Source organism: Papaver somniferum, unplaced genomic scaffold (assembly GCF_003573695.1).
Source record: "Papaver somniferum cultivar HN1 unplaced genomic scaffold, ASM357369v1 unplaced-scaffold_131, whole genome shotgun sequence".
Taxonomy (NCBI): Eukaryota; Viridiplantae; Streptophyta; class Magnoliopsida; order Ranunculales; family Papaveraceae; genus Papaver; species Papaver somniferum.
The window spans coordinates 4,363,820-4,388,734 of record NW_020622270.1 but is presented as its reverse complement, the minus strand read 5'-3'; the positions used below and the strand labels follow the sequence as shown (position 1 = coordinate 4,388,734).

Here is a 24,915-nt window from a genome sequence, read left to right as displayed (position 1 = left end):
AAAACCAGGTTAACGACTTAAAGAATTCATTGGGATTGTGAAGCCATACCGATACTACTTTTATCGTAGTTGTGTGATCTGATCTTGCATCTTCTATCGTAACAGTACAATCATATTGATTGTCTTGAGATTGTTTGATTTCTCCGATAGGCAAGAGATAAAAAGTAATCACAAACATCTTCGTCTCATTGTTTGTGGTTCCGCAACATCTTATTTCGCTACCATACGATTAAGATTGTTGTGAGGTGATTGATTAATCTAGGTTGTTCTTCGGGAATATAAGACCGGATTATCAATTGGTTCTTGTTCACCTTGATTATTATCAAAAGACGGAACAAAAACTTTAGGGTTTTTCTGTGGGAGAAAGATTGATCCTTTGATAGACTTGTTTGTGTGAGACAGATTTGTTTATTGTTAAAGCCTGTGATTTTGGGTCGTAGCAACTCTTAGTTGTGGGTGAGATCAGCTAAGGGAATCAAGTGCGCAGTATCCTGCTGGGATCAGAGGCGTAGGGAGTACAACTGTACCTTGGATCAGTGGGAGACTGATTGGGGTTCAACTATAGTCCATTCCGAAGTTATCTTGGAGTAGGCTAGTGTCTGTAGCGTCTTAATACAGTGTGTATTCAATCTGGACTAGGTCCCGGGGTTTTTCTGCATTTGCGGTTTCCTCGTTAACAAAATTTCTGGTGTCTGTGTTATTTCAGTTTCCGCATTATATTGTTTATCTTTATAATTGAAATAATACAGGTTGTGCGTTTAGATCATCAATTAGATTAATCCAACCTTTGGTTGTTGATTATCATTGATTGATCCTTGGACATTGGTCTTTGGTACCGTCCAAGTTGTTCCTTGTGTTTGATTAGGACTCGCTGATTTCTATTAGCTTGAGTAAATCAAAACAAGAGAGAGATATTATCTCCTTGAGATACTTTTACCTAGATTGAGTCTGACTATATAGTTGATTCTCTAGAAAGTGTTTTGGAGTTAGTCTATACAGATTGCTAAGCGAAATATTCGGTGGTGTTGTTAGGCTAAGTCTTATGGGCTAGATTGAACTGCTAGATTGGCGAAATAGTGTTGCAAATCATGAAAAAAGTGTGGGAAAAAAGTTAACACTCTTTCTGGCTACTTCTCTCTCATAGCATTTTCTCGCCGACCAACTATCAGCGAGATTGAAACGTTGAATAGTGCGGCGCTCAAAAAGTGATACAAACGCTGGACGATTCGGCGTTATGCGAATATTCCAGAGAATTAACGCGAATTGTTAGGCGCTAGGTTGGACACTGTTCCATTCGGCGTTCGTCTGCGACGCTGCACCATCCAGCGCTTGACCCTGTTTTTAACCAATGACTATGTTTTTCCATAATTCCATTTCTACATGTTTGGCAATTTGTTTCAATCGTAGTTTGTTTTAAAATTTGGAAATTTATCAAAGTAAATGTAGCCGTTTGAGAATTTGTAATCTTCCATTACATTGCAAAACAAAGTTACAATGTTTTTTGAAGAAATTAAAAAGTACATTGAAATTGAAATCCTACTTCTAAATAACTTAAAACATTAACAAGTACATTGAAACTGAAATCCTACTTCTAAATAACTTAAATTATAACTTTAGTTTAGGGGATAGGGTCCAATCCATAACGGGCTAAAATCTCGTTCTTCCATATTTTGTAGATGGGTTTCTTCCATTCATGTAATTCATCCAAGGGTTGTCGTAGGATCTTCATGAACGATTCTCTTTGCTGCGTTTGTGCCAAGATTGAAGTGCTTTCCATGTTCTTCTTCAGATACTCTTCCCTTTTTTCACACTTGGCCTCTCTTTGTGCTTGTGCGTTTTCAAGAAATTCGATGAGTTTGTCCATTTTTCATCTGATTTTTGCGATGCTTTAGCCTCACGAGCCCTTTTCTTTGCTTGATATCTACCTTCACTTTTAACATCATCGGTTTGTTCGAAATATCGTCTTCTCTTTGATATGTCCGAGGTTTCAGAAAAATTAGTAGATGAAGCGCTACCAAACCTTGCCATATTTTGCAAATCTTCATCCATATTATCATCTTCATTTTCTTGAGTAGCTTGAGTCTGTTGAGTAGGTTGAGTGGAAGTACAGACTCCATCATCATCATTCACCGCCAGGTTGCAGTCAGGTTGATAAGTTTTCAGGATATGGAAAACCGATTCGTACCTCCAAAGTTTTCCAGTCGATGATTCATAATTCTGTTAAAGAAGTATTATGAAGAAGTATGCATATGAAGTTCTAGTTAAATATGTAATGTAGTTGTAAACGTACTTAAGTTATAAAAAGAGTATTATGGAGTTTACAAGAACTAATTAAAATGTCTACTTATTATTGAAAGCGTGCTTGATTAAAATAAAGGGGTATTGTGGCTCAATTCTCATAAAATGTCTACTTAAAATATGAAATTTACTCTTCATTCTCATAAAATGCACCATCTCCTTGAGGGTCATATTGGTATTCATCGGTGTCCACGTCAGTGGTACCCTCATCAACTTCCGGCAAGGGATCATCCATAACCATGTTTGGAATATCACCATCTCTCAAACCTTCTCCGTGTCGGTTCCATATGTGTGTAGTGAGTACCAAGCGAAGTTGTCCCCAAATCGCAGGGTTGTACAATACATGAGGAGCTAGCCTTACATTTCCTTGAATTGGCGGTTGAGGTTCATCTCCCGTGATCCTCTCCCAATCCGCATTGCGATATTCCATCTCAACACACATGTTGTGCATTATCAAGCACCCCCTCATAATTTCTTTCATGTCCGATTTTTTATAATAACGACAAGGTTTCAATATAATGCCAAACTTACCTTTAAGACCACCAAATGCACGTTCTATGTCCTTCCTTTTTTCTTCTTGGTATTTATTGAAAAGAGCTTCTCTATTGTTTGAGGCGGGTTTGTATGCTTGCACGATGCAACCATACATGGGATATGCACCATCTCCTAGGTAGTACCCCTAGTCGTAATTCATTCCATTGATTTGATAATGACAAGGAGGTGCTACACCAAGAAGTTGTCTATCGAACAAACCCGAAGCATGCAAGACATTAAGATCATTGTTCTACCCAACCAACCCAAAATAGGATTGCCAAATCCATCCATCATATGTAGCTACCGCCTGCAAAACAACCGAGGGATATGGCTTATAGCCGCTGTGGGAAGCTGCTTGATCCATTGGACATGCTCTCCATTCCCAGTGAAAACAATCGACACTACCAAGCATACCAGTAAATCCCCGAGCTTCATTTTATGCTAAAATCCTTTCTGTATCTTGAGCGGTAGGTTAACACATGTATCGACCATTATAAATCCAAATAATTGCATCCATAAACTTCATAGCATAATAGTAGATAGTGGTGGCTCCGATTTGTGTGTAATCATCTAAGGAATCCGGTGCAATTCCTTTGGGAAAATGTTTCATGACGGCAACCATTTTCTTATATGGAGAATGACCAGGAATACCGCAAGCATCCGTTTTTTGGCGAAAATCATGGTCAAATTCACAAACTTGCTCTAAAATTCTCAAAAAAAGTGGACGAGGCAAAGCAAACCTACCTTTTAACTTTTTTGGCACATACATACATTTGAAGTTGAAGTATTGATGCATCATACGAGCATCCGCATCTACACGTTTTCTGTGCACCGTCTGATGGGTCTTGACTTCATTCGAGACGGGTTGATGTATTCCCTGCCTCCTCTGAGTCTCCAAAAGTGTATCCACTGCTATAACATTCGTCTCAATATCATCTTCATCATCCGGAAGGCCAAACCAAATTCTTCTCAAAGCTCCTTGCATAATGTACCAAAACAACATAAAGCTTTTATAAAATTAAAACAAAACTCTTCTTAAAACTTAAAATACGCCATAAAAATAAATAAATTAAGACACTCCATAATAAATTACAACACTCCATAAAAAAAAATAACAAACAAATAAATTAAAACACTCATAAATAGTACTTAAAAGTATAACACTCCATAAACAACAAATAACACTCTGTATGGTTTCATACACACTACGACAAGTAATTTAACTCGGGTCAAAAGAAATTATGGGGTTGTTGGCTGAACCGAGTCTCATAAACAATGTTAGGCTCGCTTCCCCCAGCAACACATCGGTAAATTCATTTCCTCCTTGTTGACATTGTGTTGTAGTAGCTCCATCTTCGACCCTAGGAGTGTAAAATCCTAGACCCACAGTAAATTCATATGAACCACCTAATGTGAGGTCAGCTTCATTTGGATTGTTTGGAGGATGGATAGATGGTACGGAAGAAGATGTAGATCTGCCAGATGAGGAACATGAAGTTGTAACCAATTTGTATGACTCTTCCCGTGCGACTTGACGAACTCCAAGCTGGTATGAACATGATTTTTCCATAAACCTAATGCAATCATCCTACAAGTATATAAATTAGAGAATTTAGTCGAATATTCAAGAAACTTAAAATGAAAATGAGTACAAAATGTAAATGTACTAACCATTGTCAAATTCATCTCCCGAAAGTTATACGGACAAGGAACACTTGGAACTGGTATTTGACGTTCTACGTCGGCTTCATTGGAAAATGGTAAAGTGAATTCTATCCCCGACAGTTGTGATGGGGGCTCATTTTGTGTGTGATAGGTATATGTCTGCGACATCATGTCAGGAGGAGGGTGACTAGGAAACAAACAGCGAGGAACAACTGAGCTACCCACTGTTATCTCATCGACGTTCTGTGCATGGTATGAATCAGTGACATAAGCTCCAACACTCTTCTTCGTCCACCAAGTGTTATATTGATCCTTAGTGACTGTATAATACTCGCTGACCTCTACTACAATATCTCTGTCATCAATTGCTTCCAAATTTGGAGGATTTGTCGGGACTACAATCTCACATGTAATATGCCTCTGGAATCTCTCCCCAAAGTAACAACTAACTCTTGTGTGATTTTCAAAGTGAAGAAACAGAACTCTCTTTTTGGATACATCTAGTGCATACTCATATTGGTCTCCCACATCATACCGACTCTCTGTCCATGGTTGCCAAATACATGATTCCCTTGTTCTAGTGTCAATCTGTATTCTTGCGCTTTTGACTGAGTGTTTCATAGTATCCTTTTGGCCTTCTCGATGTCCTCTCTTCCTTGATGCAATCCTAGTCTTCTTGAAGAGACTAATCTTTGGGAAAACATCATGATGTCCTTCAGGCGACTGACAAAGCAAGGGTTGCATGTTGCGGAAGTAGTAATAATACAAATACTCTAGTACCACAACCATGCCAACTAAATTTGTACCCCTGGTTGACCAATCTTCGAGATATTTATAGGTATTACCTAACGAAGCTAGACCCCAATCATACTCCCCAACTCTATCTAAGTCAGCCAATAACAAAACCCAATGTTTATCTACTTTTCCAGTAGAATGCGTTAGAAGAAAATGACCAAAACACCACATAAAGAATGCTCGTGTCAATGTCACTGCACATTCAATATTATTCTGGTCTTTTCTACTTTCAATGTAGTTTTTCAAGCCAATTAAGGAAAATGTATTAGTCTTAGTCCCATGGACCATGATTTTTGATATCCGAAAAATACAAATCATCCAAAGCAGGATATGTTTGATCACTACCCAACTGCGGCATAACTACTGGTTGTTTACTATGATCACTAGTGGGAATTCCCGTTAACATGTACCAATCTAAAGGAAGGAGGCCAATTTCAAACTCACGAAAATGAAAGCTCCTGGTACTTTTCCACCATCTCTCAGCTATGGCTTCAACTAAGGCTCTATCCCCATTGGAAAAATTAAACTAAAAAACAGACGAAAAGCCACAATTATCACAAAATTGTTTTGCTACCGGATTATCTTGCACTACAATTTGATAATACTTTTCAACATCTTTCAAACTACCTCTAAAGCTGACATTGCGAGACTCTTTCATAACATCTTGACATACATGTCTATCACAATTCTTTGACGAAACTATATCCAACCGGTCTAGCAATTCATCCATACTCGTACTACAATCAATAACAAAGATGAAAAAAATATCATTATCATTCATTTTCATCCATACAAACTAAATCATCATTATCATTCATCTTAATCATACAAATTATCATTCATCTTAATCATACAACTAATAAAATAATTATATAAATTTACATACAAATTTTATCTACAAACTAATCATACAAATTAATTCATTTTCATCACAAAAAATTTTTTTTTTTGTTCATCACACGTAATCAAATTAAATTCCCAGAAAAACAAAATCATCACAAATAATCAATTTAAATCATACACATATCATCTACATCATCTAAATACCAAATATCAATCATCACTTTAAATGAAATCGCATCAAAAATCTAAAATCATAAAACTTTAACCTAAAACTTAAATTTCTTACCTCAGATGATTTCGTGGATGGAATTGCGCCAAACCACCTTCAATCGATCACAAATACAATGAAGCACAAACCCGCGGAAGGAATTTAAGAAAAAATTTCTACAACTCTAGATCTTGAAGAAACATTTTCGGGAGAGAAGTGGACATTTTTGTGAAGAAATGAAATAGAGGAAAGGTCGAGTTTCTGTTGAATGTATCGAATCTTCTCCACGCTGAACAGAGCGGCGCGTCAACTTAGCTGACTAGGGTCAAACTCTTGTTGGTTCGGCGCTATAAGAATGCTCTACTATTCAGCGTTTAACGCCGAATTGTTAGGCGTTTCACTGCTAGATTCGCCATCCCATAGGGGTTAGGAGGTTGCCCTATCTGACGTGGATGTCCAATCTAGCAGCTAGATATCTATCCCATAGGACTTAGCCTTAGACCCCCGCCTTTTCAGATCCAACCAACATACTAGAGCCCTCAAGACAAAGAAGATGGGAGGTCTTCGTCGACGGATCGAGGAACAGGGAAGGCGCAGGCATAGGCATCGTAATTACCTCTCCAACCAGAGATAGGATCGTGCATGCGCTAAGATTGGAATTCAATGGGGCATACCAACAACATCGTAGAGTACGAAGCCGTAGTACATGCCCTTCGATTGATAATAAAAATGGGGTTAACAGACGTAAGTCTAACAAGCGACTCTCAGTTAGTCATTCGACAGATAGAATTGGATTACAACATCAACGATGATACCCTTTCGGCGTATATGGCTCTGGTCCAGACCCTAGCCTCACAGGTACCCAACATCAAGTTTCGACACTTGTGCAGAAAGGATCTCAGGCATGTTGATTCCCTAGCTTACATATCATCCATGCTAAAATATAAAAGCATTAAGGCCATCAAAATAACAAGAGTATACGATCCCTCGATCACCCCACAACAATCCTTCGCTATTAACAGTGAAGACGATGTAGTAGAAGATATTGTTGACGATGATGCGGGGGAAGATATCATTGATGACTTTGTCGAAGATGATATTATATCAAGAGATAACGAAGACGAATACTTCAAGAACGAAGAAGACTGGAGAACCGAAGTTCACCTTTTCCTTGAAGAAGGAACGTTGCCCGCAGATCTGAAGCAGGCCCGAAAGATACAATCGAAAGCAGGGAGATACGATCTTCGTGACAGAGTTCTTTACAAGATATCTTTCCTTGGTCCCTTATTGCGCTGTTTATCTAGAGAAGAAGGTCATCATATCCTGAAGGATATCCATTATGGGGACGCAGGAAACCACAGCGGAATGAGATCTTTAGACGACAAAGCCAAGATGCAAGGATATTATTGGCCACAAATGATACAAGACGCATCCAGGATGTCTCGAAGGTGCGAAGAATGTCAACTCTTTGCTAAGAGAATTCACGTCCCAGCAACGAAGTTGAATTCGGTAGACAGCCCTTGGCCATTTGCAAAATGGGGAGTAGATATCGTCGGACCCCTGATCGAAGGGTCGGGGAAAAGACGATTCTTGATCGTAGCGACAGATTACTTCAGCAAGTGGGTGGAAGCCAAATCTTTGGCTAGAATCCGGGATGCGGACGTATTCACATTCATCTTTCAAAACATCATTTGCAGATTCGGCATCCCCGCAAAAATTGTCTCTAAAACCAGTAATACTTGCAACCCAAGTAAACTTCTAAATACCGTACCACGCGTCAACAACTCTTGTTCATCCATCCAATTCATGTCAACTGTACCAGTTGATCCAACCATACTCTGTCAACTCTCATAGTTGATCCATACTACTGTATCAACAACTCTTGTTGATCCCTTCTGTCTTCTTTATAACATCTTGGTTTATTCTTCAACAAATAACCCCTAATTCAAATAAGTTAAAATAAATTTGACTGACTAAAAACATTATGTTGGTTTGATTAGCTTGAGAATGAGGGCATAGCTGTTGGTCCTCCGACATTATGTTTATTCAAGTCCATCACTGGTTAAGAAACTAAATTTAGACAGATGCAATCATGAAGATCAAATTAATATGCTTATTCTAAATAAATATCAACAAAATTAACTCTGATACACTATTTGATTATATTTGAATAAACTTACTTGTATATGGGAATTCATCTTCCGAATCATCATTTGGAATTTCAGCTTATTTCATGTCGTCGGCTTTTTTTTTTTTTTTTTTTTTTTTTTTTTTTTTTTTTATGATAAGACAATATTTAACATTAGTAACGGAAAGAAGAACAATCAACACTATTCTAATCAAATCGTAGTTATGCCGAGAAAGTCTTACCATTTAGCATGTGACTCTCATTCTTTTAGTATCCTTTTCGTTGATTACTAGAGAAACTGAAGCCAATACAGAATACAGTAAAGAGAAAAATATTAACATACATGAGCGAAGCCCAACGCAGTGCTTGGAATGCTCTTCTTTTCCGCACTGGTGACCAATCCAAAGATATAGCTCTAGCTCTAGTCACTAACCGCCCTGGTGATCTAGACTATGCAGTTGCTGGCCGTATCGATGAAGTCTTTAAATTCTCCTTGCCTGGTGAAGACGAACGTTTCAAGCTGCTTAAACTTTACCTTGATAAATACATTGCTAAAGTAGGAGAGAGAAAATCCAGCTGGATTAAATCACTGTTCCAAAAGCAACCTCAAAAGATAGAGATTAAAGGTTTGTCTGATGATGTTATTCGTGAAGCTTATGGTTGGTGTTCAAGCTTCTTGTTATGGGAGTACTGAATGTGTTCTTGATGCGAATTTGTTTTTTCTTTGCTGTCATCAGTCTCTTCTGATTTTTTCATCAACATAAATTGAGTTTATGTTGATCAACGTCTGCCATGATTTAGGTTTAGGCGAAAACTTGAATAATTTTATGTTATGAATTGCTGCATATATTAACAAAATCTAAATCACCGATTTTCTTTCTAACACAATTTCCATATAACAGTCTAACACAATTTCTTTAATTAAGTATTCCTTAATTAAGTATACAAAAACTGAATCACCAATTTCCTTAATTAAATGGGAAATAGTGAGTTTGAAGATTTTAATTTTTTTTTTTTACGATTCGCATGTAAGTGTTGTCCACCTTTGACGGTGTTACTAACCTACAGTTAAGTTTCGGTGTAAACACGGTGTAACGAAATTATTTAAGTTCAAATACTAACATATGTATTGTCCACCTATTCTTTTGTCTACACCGTTACTAACGAACAGTTAGAGCATCTCCAGTGGGACGTTGTTAACATCCTATTTCTAAGGCCACATAAGATTTTAGACTTTTTGGTTAAAAAATTCTTTCCAACGGGAAATTGTAAACCAACGTCGAGATAACATGGCTAGCGGATAGGAATACATCCTCCAGGAGATCCTCTGGTTTTAGAAGATCTTGTTAAGGATGTGAGAAAGCCATGTCATCAATTATTAACCAATCAACGATTTGGTTTTATTGAAACAAAAAAGTATGAAAATACTGATTCACCAGAGCCAATAATAGTATTACAAGTGGATTATAAGTTCAATTCAAGGTTAATCCATTCGACATGGATAATTTTAACTTCATAAAATTATGGGATTTTAGTTCTAAGGATGTATTCAGTGATTAGCCACATATGAAGCACATCACGTTCCAATTGGAGATGCTCTTAAGTATTTGTTGTAAACAAAGTGTAACAAAATTTTAATTTTTACAACCAATAGAGTTATGCCAAGTGTCCTCACCATAATTTCTGCATTAGAAAAGACCTATTTCGGCCAATAAGAAGCGAGGGTTTCATCACCACGTGAGAGCATATTTTGTCAAGGCCTTTAAGGAGAAAGATTTTGAGTTTAAAGGGTAACTAAGTCATTTAGGGTATCCCACGGGTGGCATTTTCCTTTCATCGCGGTTCAAGCCCAAGAAAATATGTTGGGCTATTACAATCCCCTCTACTCTCTATCCCACCCAAATCTAGGGTTTCAAAAAAAAAATCCCCAATTTCATTTCAACAAAATTCTCTCAAATCTCTGAATCAAACCATTCTTCTTACTATCAAATGGCTGCTGCAATATATAGTCTTTTCATTATCAACAAATCTGGAGGTCTCATTTTCTATAAGGTAAAATCTCTCTATAAATTTCTTGAATCTGAATACAGAGTATTATATTCAGTATCGAAAATCAAATTAGAAGTTTTGAATCTGTATTTTCAGGATTATGGATCAGCAGGAAGAATGGATACTAATGATAGTTTAAGATTAGCAAGTTTATGGCATTCAATGCATGCAATCTCACAACAATTATCACCAGTGTTAGGTTGTCAAGGAATTGAACTACTGGAAGCTGATACTTTTGATCTTCATTGTTTTCAATCACTTACAGGTATGAATTAAAAAACACTTCTCATATGAACAAACCCTTTCATTTACTGGTTTCAATTTTTTGGCGATATCCAGGAATAATAGTTTCCAATTTTTTTAGAAATTCGATAAATTTGTCAATATTGGTTTTGGAATTGTAAAATTGGATTAGGTTATGTAATGCCCTTGTATGCAACTGTCCTGACAAAATTATGACTTAAAATTGAGCATGAGGAGGGTTTGTTCTTTGAAACATTTTATAGGTAGTTGACATTATAATTGGTTACTAAGGATCTATTCTTGTTAATTGGTAATTGTAGGAACCATAGGGTATAAATGTCTAATGAGTGAGAGAAGATGTTTCACTAAGATAACTTCATCGATGATATTTCTAATGCTACTAAGGATCTATTCTTGTTTTGGAAGAGAAAAGAAAAATTATCATTTGTTACTCCTGTAGGTACTGAAACTTATTTCTAGTAGCACTGCGTTAGGAGTTTTTTTTTGTTGTTGTGTGTGTGTGTGTGTTTCTTCTTTCTGTTTTATTTTGGTTTCTTCTAGAGGAATAACTAGGATGTATGCAGCGAGCCACAACGAAATGAAACTGAATTGAATTAGTTACTAAATTAAAGTGTTTGTATTCGCAGTAATTTGATGATTTGTCTTTAGTTTTAAGCATGAACACTTAAAGTTCTTCTGAGTCTTATCTCTCTCTGACGGCTTATAACATGACTGTTGAATCAAAATCACCATTCTGAGCCAAATTTAGTACTAGCCCCGGTTTTGAATTTTGGGCTTAGTTTATGTGCAACAAAACCGTGTGAAACAGACATTGTGCCTTATCATTTTAATGGTTGGAGACAGAAGCTGATCGTTAAGGAAAATAGTCGCTGGCCTACCCCGTCTAAACACCAGTGGTACAAGGAAAAAAGAAAAGGCACTAGATAGTTTTGGTTAATCATTTACAGGTATAAAAAACAGTTCTCATATGAACGAATCCTTCCCATTTCTAGCAATATCAGGGTTTAATATCGAGCATCAATCCCCAGGAGTACTAGTTTCCTAATTCTTAGAGATCTCATAGAATTCTCGAATTTGGTTTGGAGTTATAAATTAGATGACGGAACTGTGCTGATAACTTTGCGACTTGAAATTGATCGTGGAAGAAGGATCCGTCTTTGAAACATTTTATTGGTAGACGACGCTATAATTGAATGAGTGGAATTGGTAGTTGTAGGAACCAGGGGATATGTATGTGTATAATAAATTATTGGATTCTATCTGGGATTTGTATGAGATAATGACAAAATCTGCAAGGGTATGTGTTGAAATAGAGATAGATTTTGATTACCCTGATTTTATCCCTGTATCTTTTGATGGGAGAGAGTTTCAAGTACCTGTGCAGTACTCTTGGAAACCTCCAAGATGCTTATCATGCTCAATCTTCAGCCATTTGAATGTCAAATGTCCTGATGTTTCTGCAAGTAGCACTTTTAAGAAGATTCGGGTACCTAAAGTGAACAAGGCAATCATGGATGATATTGGTAAGACTGCACAAGTGGATAAAGTGTTGCAAATTCTAGAACATGACAGAGTGGATTTAGGCGATGGCACGGATGCTAACAGCACGTTGCCAATAACAAATAGAATTTAATCCGAGGTCGCCGGGTCAGCTAGTGCTTCCATTGTGCTGCCAAATGAGAATGAATTGGGCAGTGAAGATGTACTGGAAATGGTATCTCCCAATTCAGCTAAGAAATTTTATATTAGAAGATCAAAAAACTCAGGTAGAAAGGGGGGAAGGCCTGATGATATACCTATTTGTCACTTGAACCCTTTCAACACCCTGGAGTCAGTAACTAATGGTGGAGTTTTTACAATTAGTGATTCAGAAGATGCTTCCAGGCACGAAACTTGTAATTCTCAAGAACAAGATATTGAAGACCCTGAAGTAGATATAGGTGAAGATTCTAATGAAGAGTCTGAATATGAGACAGACAATGATGTCATGGATATCGCAAAGGTAAAATCAGTTGAGGAAGTCTCTCGGTGGAAACCAGTGACTAAAGAACAAAACATGGAGAAACTTATGACATTTAGTTCATTGCTTGGTCTTCCTCGTGGGGGTAAAGAAGCTGGAGTTAAGAAAATCCTTGGAGGCAATGTAGATAATTTCCATTCCTCAAAACCAATCAAGGATTTGGGTCCTAGCAATGAGGATTTGGGTAGAGGGAAAAGAACCCCCATACCCAAGAAGAAACTTTATGATCGATTAGTCTGCAGTTAGGCTTGCACTTGTTAGTAAAGCAGTTGTTATGTTTTTTGTTGTTCTCGTGTGTGTTGAGTCGCCTTTTTGCCTTCTTTTGTTGCGCTTAGGCGCCTCTCATCTTGCATTTCTTTTTGCCTTTCGAATAAAATTTTAACCTTTTAAGAGTCAAAAATAACTAGACAAAATCTGGAGATGTAATTGAAAAGAGTGGAAAACTCATAAAACTCCGTTTTCGTGTTATGGATGGATAGATTGATCTTTAATATTAGAGCCATCATTTTCCTTTCGCTATGCATAGCAATGGTAGAAAATATATTCAAATCTTGCGATTTTAATCTCTCACTAATTCCTGCCATTGGTTAGTATTGCTAAGTCAATCTTATGTGTGCACTCTGGAGTGCTGCATCTTTGGATTTCGCCTCTCTGACGTTGAGGCGAACTTTTTATTGTTTGAATGAAGTTGAACCAAGATTTACATGTTCTGCATTGTTTTCACTGAAGACATTGATGTTACTTGTTAGGCTATACACCTTGTACTCTCTTTCTGTATGGCAGAACATATTTTTTGCAGTGAAGCATCAAAATTCTTTATTTTACTTGTTTTAGGAATTGAACAAAGTCACTGTACCATTGATTTTCTTTGCAGGGACAAAATTCTTCGTCGTATGTGAACCAGGGACACAACACATGGACACTCTATTGAAGATCATTTATGAACTGTACACAGACTACGTTTTGAAAAATCCTTTTTACGAGATGGAGATGCCAATCAGGTGTGAACTCTTTGATATTAACCTCATACAGGGCATCCAGAAAGATCGTGTTGCTTTGCTTGGTCGATGAATAAACCTTGTCTAATTTGCAAGTCACGGTCATAGTAACTGAGTTGTACTTCGGTGAAATTTGTTTGTTTATAAATTTACAGAGTTGGATATATGAAAGTTTGTCTGAACAATTTTTCAAATTCGAACTTCTGTCAGGAATTTAAAACACCACCCATCAATTTTCTTTGAATTTCAGATTTGATGCTTCTGTATATTTGTTTTTTCTCTTTGTTAAATATTCTTGTGTGCAGATTCTTAATTTATGTCAGTATAATTGTATTGGTGCATTGGCAACTTAACCATTTTACTTTTATGGTCAACTGATTGCTTGTGTATGGAGTAAAAAATTCAGTGCTAGGAGACTTCCTTAGATTTGATATGGGGACCTAGCTTATGTTTGAGTATGATGTCAGCAGGACCTTAGTAGCCAGGAACATGCAAAGCCATAAGAATCTCAGTGAGAACCGCCAATTTGCGCTCCTCCCTGAAAATTGTGATGGTAGTGCGCTCTTAACAAGGGAGAAGGGAGAAACGCGCTCCAAACAAGGGAAATTTGTGTCATTTGAGAGAAGTTTGCACATGTTTAAAAACTACAACAACATATGCAAGGTAGATAAAGCTGCAATCTCTGAATTGAGTCCAGCCAGGTTTCAAGTCACCTGGCCTGCCAATTCTGCTAGGTTACAGGCTAACTGTTGATCTCTCCAGATAGTTGCATCCTTGCTCTGCTTTGGCGAGTTTGTTTGTCATGGAAATAGTTTGTATCAAAATATTTTATATTTAAGCTTCTACAATTCTTAAAAAGTTAAACACAGCCGATCTATTAATTGAATCACCTAACAATGCATATAAAATTGAAAAACAGACACTACTTGGGTTACACATAAAATTAACAAGTACTGCTACTTAAAAGAAAAGAAAATCAATATGATGAAATTAACATTGGAATCATCGGTTGAGCTCTGCTGGTAAGGGTTTGAATAAATCCATCTCTTGTAACTTGCTGCTTGGGCCGATGATATGCTGGATGACAGCATACGTAAGTTCGACATGTTTGAGCAACAGATCATAACTCGCTGTTAAAGGTGATGTACGAACAGGTTCAAATTTAAACCCATTCTCACAAACACTAGCCTCAAACCATCCTTCTCTTAACAAATAGAAAATATCATAATATGACTTTGCAACCCCAGAATCATAAGCTCTTTGAAGCCAGAAATGTGCATTAACATAGTTCTCTTGACAAGAAACTAACCGTTCTTTCACTACAGAGTCAGTGATATGTCGCAGAAAGACAATGTTATTGGCATTATCTTGAATTTTTTCAAGCGTTAATGAAATCGTTATAAGCATAAGCCCATCGAAATCTGCTGCTGCAGTTCCTGGATCTCCAATCAGAGTCTGAGAGCAAAAGTTGAAGTCTTGTTCATGTTCGCAGATTTTGTTAATCAGCTCGACGTCGACAGCAAAGATGGAAACTGCGGCAGCAGAAAGAACTAGAAGTGATAAGAGCATGGATGATAGGTAATGAGCTCCCATATTGTTTTCAAGTTTAGGGTTAGGTTAAATTGATATGCATTTTGCTGAAGATATAAGTTAAGAATAATATTTTAGAGCATGTTTCCTTTAATAAATTATTGCGCAAAATATCCTCATTCTGCCATTTGAGACATTTTGTTTACTCATTATGTTGCCATCGCCAATTCAAATTCCAATTGTTTCCTTTTTTTGTTTTATGTTTGCAATGTTCATTAACGGTTGTTTTTTTCATCCTTTTGCCGAATGAATTGCATCATCAATGTTCTAAGGAGAGCTGGTGTCTAAGATGGACAAAGGACAGTTAGGATTATCTCTAGGTTGGACGGCTAAGATAATGCCTCGGCCCATTATAATCAACATCAGCTTTGGACGGCTTATCCCATTATAACCCTAGCTCTGTTCCCTGACTAAACTATTCTTTCCTCCCAGGCTCACACGTCTCTTGATATATACACTCTTCTTCTCCGGTTAACTCTAAATCAAACAATCTCAATTCTTCTGAGGAATTGCGAGGTTTGTTTTACATGTCACGGGCGAGGTGGTGAGATGAGGAAGAGCCACATGTTTCACTACTTCTACCTTATGATTCATGACAATGAATGACGTGCTATATTTGCCTTATTATTATTATGTTAGAACATAAATCAACGACCCAAAACAGTATAGAAAAGTACAACGAGAATATGTCCTAGGTAATGAGGAAGATTTGCAATATAGTATGTGACCTAAGAATGAAGATCCAATTGGTTAAATATACAAAAACATTCATCACTGGCCGAAATGTTATGTTATATGAGGTTTCGTGCATATATCGGCATTAGCCATTAGGTTTCATAGTTAAAAATAATCTGATAAAAGAAATTTGAAAGAAAATACTAATACCAGTTAAAAATTTGTACACCAAAGAGCTATCTCGGCATAAAACTGTAATTTTGTACTTAATTTCCTTCAAAAGAAAGAACTGGGAAAGTCAAATGAAAAAAATTTCGTTTACATATATAGTCGAATTTGCTCATTGCTAACAAAGAACGAAGAACAAAAATGCTTCTAAGCTAATCATACGGATTAGGACTAAGATTGTTATAATTGGATAAGTGACATGGTTATGGGATAGGACTTATCTGATACATCTGTTATCTAATACTGTACATGCTTAGGAGTTGGGGAAGCACCGAAGTCTAGATGCATGTGAGAGAGTAACACGGTAGAAGAGTATACTTATTTAGTCATTTGTATTTTCTTCTCCTAATCCATAAAGAGGTACACATGTAATGTATTGTGGTTTGGAATGTGCTATTGATTGATAGTTCTGATTGTTATAAACTTATAATCTAATATAACAGTGTTCTACTAAAATGCACGTATTGACCAGTAATAAGTAAATATTTGATCATTTGTTTATTTTAATATTTCCGCCATCTTCATCAGAAATTCGAACTCTATTGTTATTAGAGTCACAACAACCAAGTGTGCCGTTGTTATCCACATTAGGAAAAAGAAAATTTTATTTATGTTTTTGGACGAGTAATTGTTGCCATGTCACAAGAGATTATGCCATAGCTCCACCCAAGCTAACTTTAACCATGCCGGAGCTAGACCAAAACTAGCCTCAACCTAATCAGGGATCACGCCATGATCCGACCAAAACTGACTTGAACTTAACCATACCAGGTCGCGATTTAACTACATCTTAACCTAACAGTAGGCCTAGATAACCTTGAAAGGAGACTACCAAGAAAAGGTTGAGCCCGGCCGTAGGCCGGGTGATACCTAGTAGCATCTAGGAAGAAAGAAATGTTGAATCGTAGAATAGTGTTTAGATAGAATAGTGTTTAGATAAAAGTCTTACCATTTATTTCTCTTCTCACCGTACACATCACCACCTAATTACATTTGGTGCCTTATCTTGTATTAACTCCTCCATTTGCTTTGTTGACTACATATATCTCATGTTAGGAGATGAATAAATATAATGAAAATATGAACCTTAAGTTTGAGTTGGTATGAGAGCTTCCATGATAAAGCTGTTTACTTCTTAATAGAGTGAGTGCTTCTTTACTTTGGTCGATCATTATTCCGCTGTCTTAAGGTTCTCATACTTGTTCTTATTGTGAAAACAAGTAAGTTCGTCTTGATCCATTAATCTTTATTCCTTTTTGAGATAAAAATACTTCATCGTCTTGATCCATTAGTATTTATTCCTTTTTGATATAAAAATACTTCATCTTGAGTACACTGATCTAGTGTAATATCGCCGACCTATTGTGATATTTCTTTGGAAGCTTAACCCCATTTGCTTATCAGCTATACTTGTGAAATTTGTAGTCGCTATCCTCGATCTACTGAGGACGTAACTGAAATTGATTACTCTTGATTGCTGTTTTTCCTTGAATCTTTGTGTTTTTGTGTTTACGGTATCCTCAAATTAAACATTTAAACAAAGATAATACTTGTTTTTTTGTAAGTGAGGAGACTATCTTGATTTGTCTTTGCCTTTACTATTAAATTCAAATTAATAGTATTGTTAGTTTATTATGGATAGTAATGATGAATCCGGTGCGATTGTTACGCCAGTAATGAATATGGTATCATCCCAAGAGCCTATTTCAACTTCATGCGGAGTTAAATTGAATGATAAAAATTTTACTCTTTGGTCTCAAATTGTGACTATGTTTATCTCAAGTAGAGGAAGGGGGTACTTAACTGGGTCTACTCCAAAACCTGCTGAACAAGGTATATAATGAGCGGGTTATGAAAGATTCACTTGTGAAAGGATGGCTTGTTGGTGCCATGGAACCAGAATTAATGAATGTTTTCATCCGCTTACCATCTGCAAAAGAGGTATGGGACGCTGTGTCTCATAGATATTATGAAGGGGCTGATAAATCGATTCTTTATGATTTATCCCGTAAGGCTATGGCAACAAAACAGATGGGTCGACCAGTGGCTACATTTTTTTCCGATCTTACTACTATTTGGAAAGAGCTTGATTATCGGAAGCCAATTATTTTTACTCAGGCGAATGTAATAAAAATTCATAGAAAAAATTGATGAAGAGAGAGTTTATTTGTTTCTAGCCGGTCTTGATGATCTTTATGATTCGATTAGAGGCGATATACTTCGTAGTACTCCTCTTCCAGGACCTGAAAAGGCTTTTTCTATCGTGAGGCGTGAAGAACAACGTCGTAGTACTATGATGAATCAAGAAGCTTCTTCTCAGGTAGTTATGGCAGTAAAAAAATATACTCCTAATTTCTTATCGAAACAATCTCCTTCAGTGAACAATAGTGGGAATTGTACTCATTGTGGCAACAGTAAGCACACCGTCGAAAACTGCTTCAAGAAGATTGGGTACCCAGACTGGTGAAAAACTCGCTCCAAGACGGAGAAAGGAAAAGGAAAAGCGGCGTTATGTACCACCGTGGAGCCGGTACCAATAATTGCTACTACATCCATACCGAGGACACTTCTTCGGCTACAGACCCTATCATTCTTCAACAGTCAGGTAACATGGGATATGATTAGCAGCTAACTCAGCTAAAGATCATGGTTGGATTCTTGATTCTGGTGCGATTAATCATATGACTTTTAATGCCTCTATATTAAAAGATACATGCGTCCCTGATTGCTCAACAATTTCTAATGCCAATGGAGTTCCGTGTCCGGTAACATGAGATGAGAGAGTGGATTTAAACTCTTATTTAACCTTGGAACATACTCTGTTAATTTCATCTCTCTCTAATAATCTTTTATCAGTATCACAAGTAACTGCACAATTAAATTGCTTAGTATTAATCTATTCAACTTTCTGTCTTCTTCAGGATCTCAGCACTGGGGGGGTAATTGGGCGTGGTACTAAGAGAGAGGGGTTCTACTATGTAGATGATGTATGCGCAGTCCGTTTTTTGTCATCAGAGGGATCTTCACGCGCTTACAAAGATCAGATATTATTATGGCATTATCACTTGGGTCATGTTTCTTTCGGTTATTTGGAACATTTGTTTCCAACGTTATTTTCTGCTTGCAAACCTTCTAATTTTAATTGTGAAACTTGCATCTTAGCAAAAAGTCATCGTTTTACTTATCCTGATAGTTACAGTAGAAGATTTGTTCCTTTTTTCTTTGGTACACTCTGATGTTTGGGGACGTTTTCGTATTTCTGGTAATTCAGGATTCTGTTGGTTTGTTCTATTTCTTGATGATTGCACTCGTATGAATTGGCTCTATTTGATGAAAAATAAAAGCGATGTAGTCAGTCATTTCCACTCTTTTCATAAGATGGTTCAAACACAGTTTTCCACTACTATAAAGGTTCTTCGTTCTGATAATGGTGGTGAATATGTTAATGAAGTTTTACGAGGTTATTTCCAGGAGCATGGTCTAATTCATGAAACTACGTTTCCCTCTACACCACAACAAAATGGTGTTGCAGAGAGGAAAAACCGACAATTACTTGAAATCACTAGAGCATGTTTAATTGGAGCAAACATGAGGCCGCATTTTTGGGAAGAAGTTATTACTAATGTAACATATCTTCTTAATCGAGTACCTACTAGTATGTTGAAATTTCAAACACCCATTGATAAATTGGCTTCGTTTGTGACAATTCCTTCTCAGCTTAAACTTCCTCCACGAGTTTTTGGATGTGTTGTTTATGTCCACATACAAAAACATCTACGTAGCAAGCTTGATCCACGCGCTCTAAAGTGTGTATTCGTTGGTTATCACCCGTATCAAAAAGGTTATAGGTGTTATCATCCTTCGATTCAAAAATATTATGTTAGCATGGATGTTATGATAATATTTTTTGAATGATGTTGTAGTAATGAGGTTCAAACTCTTGGACTTGTGAAGATTAAATTTAAATATTTAATAAAATTATATACAAAAATATTAACAAAGTGGGCGAGAGGTATGAGAAAACAACCAAGACACTGATCCACTATTACACATGAATTAACGATGGTAAATAATCCAAAACTCTAATTATGTTTTAAGTCCTTTATATCTTAACTCACTAATAATCAAGCAAATTCTCAAACATCAATTGTATCCCTTAAGCATAGATTATCTAAACAAAGCATAACCTATCTAATTGAATCACAACTGATTAGGAAAATTACGCAAAAAATTTAAAAATCTGCAAAAGCGGTGATTGAGTGAATTATAATTAAATATTAGAGAAAATAAAATAGTTACCAATTATTCATGCGTAAATAGCTTCCTCATTGCCTTGGTTGTGGGAGAATTAGCCGCTCATCATGTTGGAAACACGCTCAAAAATCATTATGATTGCTCAAAGGGTGTTTACAAATGATGAAAAGGGAGAAATAATTCAAAACCGGGTTTGTAATAATTATATTTGTTACAAACCAGAGAACTATGACCCTCGGCAAATAAGACTGTCCCGCGATAGTAACAAGTAAGACTGTCACTGTAACAAAAAAGATTGTCGTACGTCAGTCGCTGAAACTGTAGCAAAATAAGACTGCTCTATGTGGGTCTTATGTTCTTTTCTTGTTCTTGGTGCAGCAGCAGCAACAACAGAAACCGAGTTTGGAAAACTCGAATTTCTTCTTCTCTGGCTCTCCTCAGCCCCCCAGACTCTCGACCCCCTCTCTAGGACTCCCAGGGAATTTATTTAAAGAAAAAACACGCGTTGAATCTCCTCCATTAATCCCAAATAATCTTCTTTTACTCGGGATATTTTCTTTCCTTTTTTATCAATGATTTTGATTTTTACGCATCTGCAGCTAGATTAAATTCCTTATAAATCTTCTTCACGTTCCAAAGTGTTGATTAAGGCTTCCAAACACGTGCAGTACACGTTTAGATTCACTTCAACTCGTGTAAGCTCATGTTTTTCCTCCAACTCCCTGTTTGGATTAAACCAAGTTATCCAGACAAATTTGATCGAAACAAACACCCATACTAGATTTGTTAGGACATATCACAACTACCCATTAAGTTTCAGCCCTTTAGTCTACCCAGAACTCCTTCAAGAATCGATCGAAAGTTACACAGTTGAGAATAAAATTTTCCCGCCAAAACGAATTTTTGAAATGTTGAAGATGGTGTCCCCCTAACCAAACTGGGGGTGCGAATAGCAGGTGCCCAACTGAGGTGCCCCTTATCCAAATTGAGGGTGCCTTTAGTACTTTTCTCCTGGAGTCCAAATAGCACTTTTTAAGCAGCTTTTTCCACACAAGTGTATTTCTCCAAACACACCTACAAACACACAAAGCATCAAAATTAGTACAAAAATCGAGCACTAACAATAGAGACATTGAGTACAATTTAGACATAGAAATGTGTCTATCAAATACCCCCAAACTTATTATTTGCTAGTCCTCGAGCAAAACTAACAAAAAATAAAACCGAGTTAATCTCGGGAGGGTTTACCAGAGGTGTACCCACAAAACCATGACTTGTAATTGGTCACAAGTATCCAAAGAGCTATGTTTTTTTCTTTATTTTACTCGGTCAACAAAAAAAGAATAAAAAAAAGGAAACTGTACAGGGACTAGGCTATATTAGCGCTAAGCCAAAAAGGCTGCACGCCAATAAAACCTATTTAAAACGAAAATAAACCTCTCCAGGCCATTCAACAGAATGAATAAAACCTGGCCTACCCTCATAAAACTCATAAATTTCCTCAGCCAACAAACAAGCTTGTTTGGCCGAGGCATCAGCTGAAAAATTACCCTCTTTGTCGCTATGAACATAACTAATATTGTTGTAAAAACTCTTCGCCATTCTCCACTTCTGCATTAGCTGCCACGGTAACTCTCCTTTTTGGAGAGCGAAAATGCAACTCATCGAATCCGATCCGACGCATAGATTTTTGACATTCCATCTTTGAGCAACAACTGCGCCATAGATAACCGCACAAACTTCATCATAGAAGTTGGTCTGCCAGCCCTGTCCAACGCACAAAACTCCCAAAACTGCCGAGTTAGAATCACGAAAAACTACACCAGAACCAGCTTGGCCCGGGTTGCCAAGTGATGCACCATCACAACAGATCATAAGCTCACCTGGATTAGGAGGCGTCCAAATAACTTCAATTGGAACAGAGTGCTTGCAAGATCTATGCTTCACTCTAAAGAAATTCAAAATTCGCAAATCATCTAAGGCATTATACATGTGGCCCTTCATTCTAATTGAGTTATCACGAATTACCTGATGAACCCGTCCCTTAAATTCAAGCCATCGAACTCGCATGTCCTCATAATAAGCCTTATTACTCAGCTTCCATAATTTCGTAACTATTGCAAGATTTGCAACAAGCCACAGATCCTTTATCATCCTACTCCGCCCTTTTGCAACCTTGTAAGAGGCCACAAGATCTTCATTCGGTTTCAGATTAAAAATATCAGCTACCCAATTCCAAATCTTCTTAGCAATTTTGCAATGCCAAGTAATATGACTGACATCTTCGCAATCCTCCCTGCACAAGAGGCACATAGAAGGCATCTCCCTACCTGTCTTCTTCATGATATTATCATCAGTAGCGTAACTTTGCTTATTAAATAACTTTCAGTATTGAACACTTAAAGTAGGATGCACAACACTTCTCGAGAATAGAGCTGCAGATGGAGAAATTTCTATAGGTGCCCTGATGGCAGCCTTAGCCGACTTGACAGAGAACACACACTTGCTGTCCAAGTCCCAAATTTTGTAATCATCACCCCCACCAATAAGAGGAAAATTATCAATATCAATATTGCATCGTAACATCAATTCCTTATTCTTTGGAGGAATAAACCAAGAGCCATCAACAATAATATCACTAACTTTGGCCTTAAAATCATTAGGACCCTTTTTAGTGATGCCAAGTCTTTGCGCAGTTGAAAAATCAGCACACCAATTATCAAAAAATAAGGAAGTATTATCACCATTACCTATAATTAATCGTGTATGCATTTGCACAAAATTATGCACCAATCTGATTCCTGGAAAAACCGAAGAACCCAACTTATAATCGATCAAGTTCTCATTTATCTTGAAATACTTCGCCTTCAAGAATCTGGCCCAAGTCTTATTAGAGTCACGAATCGAAACCCACACCTTCACGCCTAGAACGGCATAAATCATCATAAAGAACCGTAAAGTATTTACGCTTCTCAGCATCTCCAGACCACAAGAAATTTCGAATGGCCCTCTCAACTGACTTGATAGCCGTGCATGGCCATTTATACACAGCCATGGAATGAAGCAAATAACTAGAAATCAATGATTTAATCAAAACTAGCAGAGCCTGAAAAGACAAGAGCTTACCCTTCCAACCTGCCAGTTTATCCATAATCTTCTCCATTACTTGTCGAACATGAATATGACGCACTACCAGGTTTTAATTGGATTCCCAAATATTTATCTGGGAATAACGCCCTTTCCATGCCCATAAAATTTGCAATAGCAAGAGCACGAGAATGTCTATCGCCACCATAATAGAACTTGCTTTTGGCATAACTAACGTATTGACCAGAAGCAAGTTGATACATACCAAGCATCTCCTTCAAATGCTGCAAACTGTGAATATTACCTTTACAGAAAATAAGAATATCATCCGCAAAGAGTAAGTGAGTTGGCGCCACACCTTTCTTGCTCACCCTATGGTGCATACTTTTAGCTGCAAATAACTTAGAGAGATTGCGGCTCAAGACATCTTCAATAAGAACAAAAATCAAAGGTGAAAGAGGATCACCTTGACGCAGACCTCTAGTGATACTGAAAAAACCTTCAGGACTACCATTAATCATAATAGAAATCCGAGCAGAGTTAAGAATATTAAGCATCCACGAACACCATGCATCAGAAAAACCATATTAACAAAAAACCTCAACAACATATTCCCAACTAATCGTGTCAAAATCTTGGGATATATCCAGTTTGAGGCCAACATTACCATGCTTCCTTTCCACAGTAATCTCATTGATCAGTTCCGACGCCAAAGCTATGTTTTCATGAATGTTTCTTCCCTTCATAAACGCCACTTGCTCCTCAGAAATCAATTTATTCAGCACTGTACCAAGTCTGGTAGCCATAATCTTTGTAATGATTTTGAAGAAGAAGTTGATTAAACCAATTGGCCTATAGTCCTTAATAGCATCAGATTTATTATTTTTGGGGATTAAAACAATAAAACTAGAGTTAATGCCGTTAAGAATTTTCCGCATCGCCCAACTGTTTGCAATAGCATTAAAAAGATCTCTAGAAATAATGTTCCAACAGACTCTAAAGAAAGAACCTGTAAATCCATCAGGGCCAGGAGCAGAATCAGCGCCCAAATCAAAAACAACTTCCTTAACTTCATCCAAAGACGGAATAGCATCCATAAAAGCACTTTCAGTAGCTGAGATGCTTTCATGCTCATAATCAAACAACTTTGGATCAATATGCACAGCTCCACCATTGAATTTTGCACGGTAGTGATCAACAATGTAATCTTTTATTTCATCCTGCAAAATCAAAGTAGAGTTAATAGAAATCTTCAATTCAGAGATTGTGTTTTGGCTTC

At 37.0% G+C, this 24,915-nt stretch overlaps 2 protein-coding genes across 4 annotated transcripts; one reads left to right on the top strand and one right to left on the bottom strand.

Moving 5' to 3' along the window:
* The first annotated feature begins 10,330 nt into the window (after window positions 1-10,330).
* On the top strand, window positions 10,331-14,572 carry LOC113332522 (trafficking protein particle complex subunit 4-like). 3 transcript variants are annotated; one of them, XM_026579061.1, is made up of 4 exons: window positions 10,331-10,523; window positions 10,617-10,785; window positions 13,679-13,805; window positions 14,270-14,572. In XM_026579061.1, the coding sequence occupies exons 1-4, from the start codon at window positions 10,461-10,463 to the stop codon at window positions 14,553-14,555; spliced, it is 645 nt and encodes a 214-aa protein (XP_026434846.1). In that variant the 5' UTR covers window positions 10,331-10,460; the 3' UTR covers window positions 14,556-14,572. The 3 variants fall into 3 exon arrangements, with proteins under 3 accessions (XP_026434846.1, XP_026434847.1, XP_026434848.1); XM_026579062.1 differs by having other exon boundaries at window positions 14,273-14,570; XM_026579063.1 differs by lacking the exon at window positions 14,270-14,572 and having other exon boundaries at window positions 10,336-10,523; window positions 13,679-14,155.
* A 232-nt stretch (window positions 14,573-14,804) lies between these two features.
* Window positions 14,805-15,395, bottom strand: LOC113332452 (pectinesterase inhibitor 5-like). Its single transcript, XM_026578989.1, has one exon. The coding sequence runs from the start codon at window positions 15,393-15,395 to the stop codon at window positions 14,805-14,807; it is 591 nt and encodes a 196-aa protein (XP_026434774.1).
* Window positions 15,396-24,915: the final 9,520 nt, after the last annotated feature.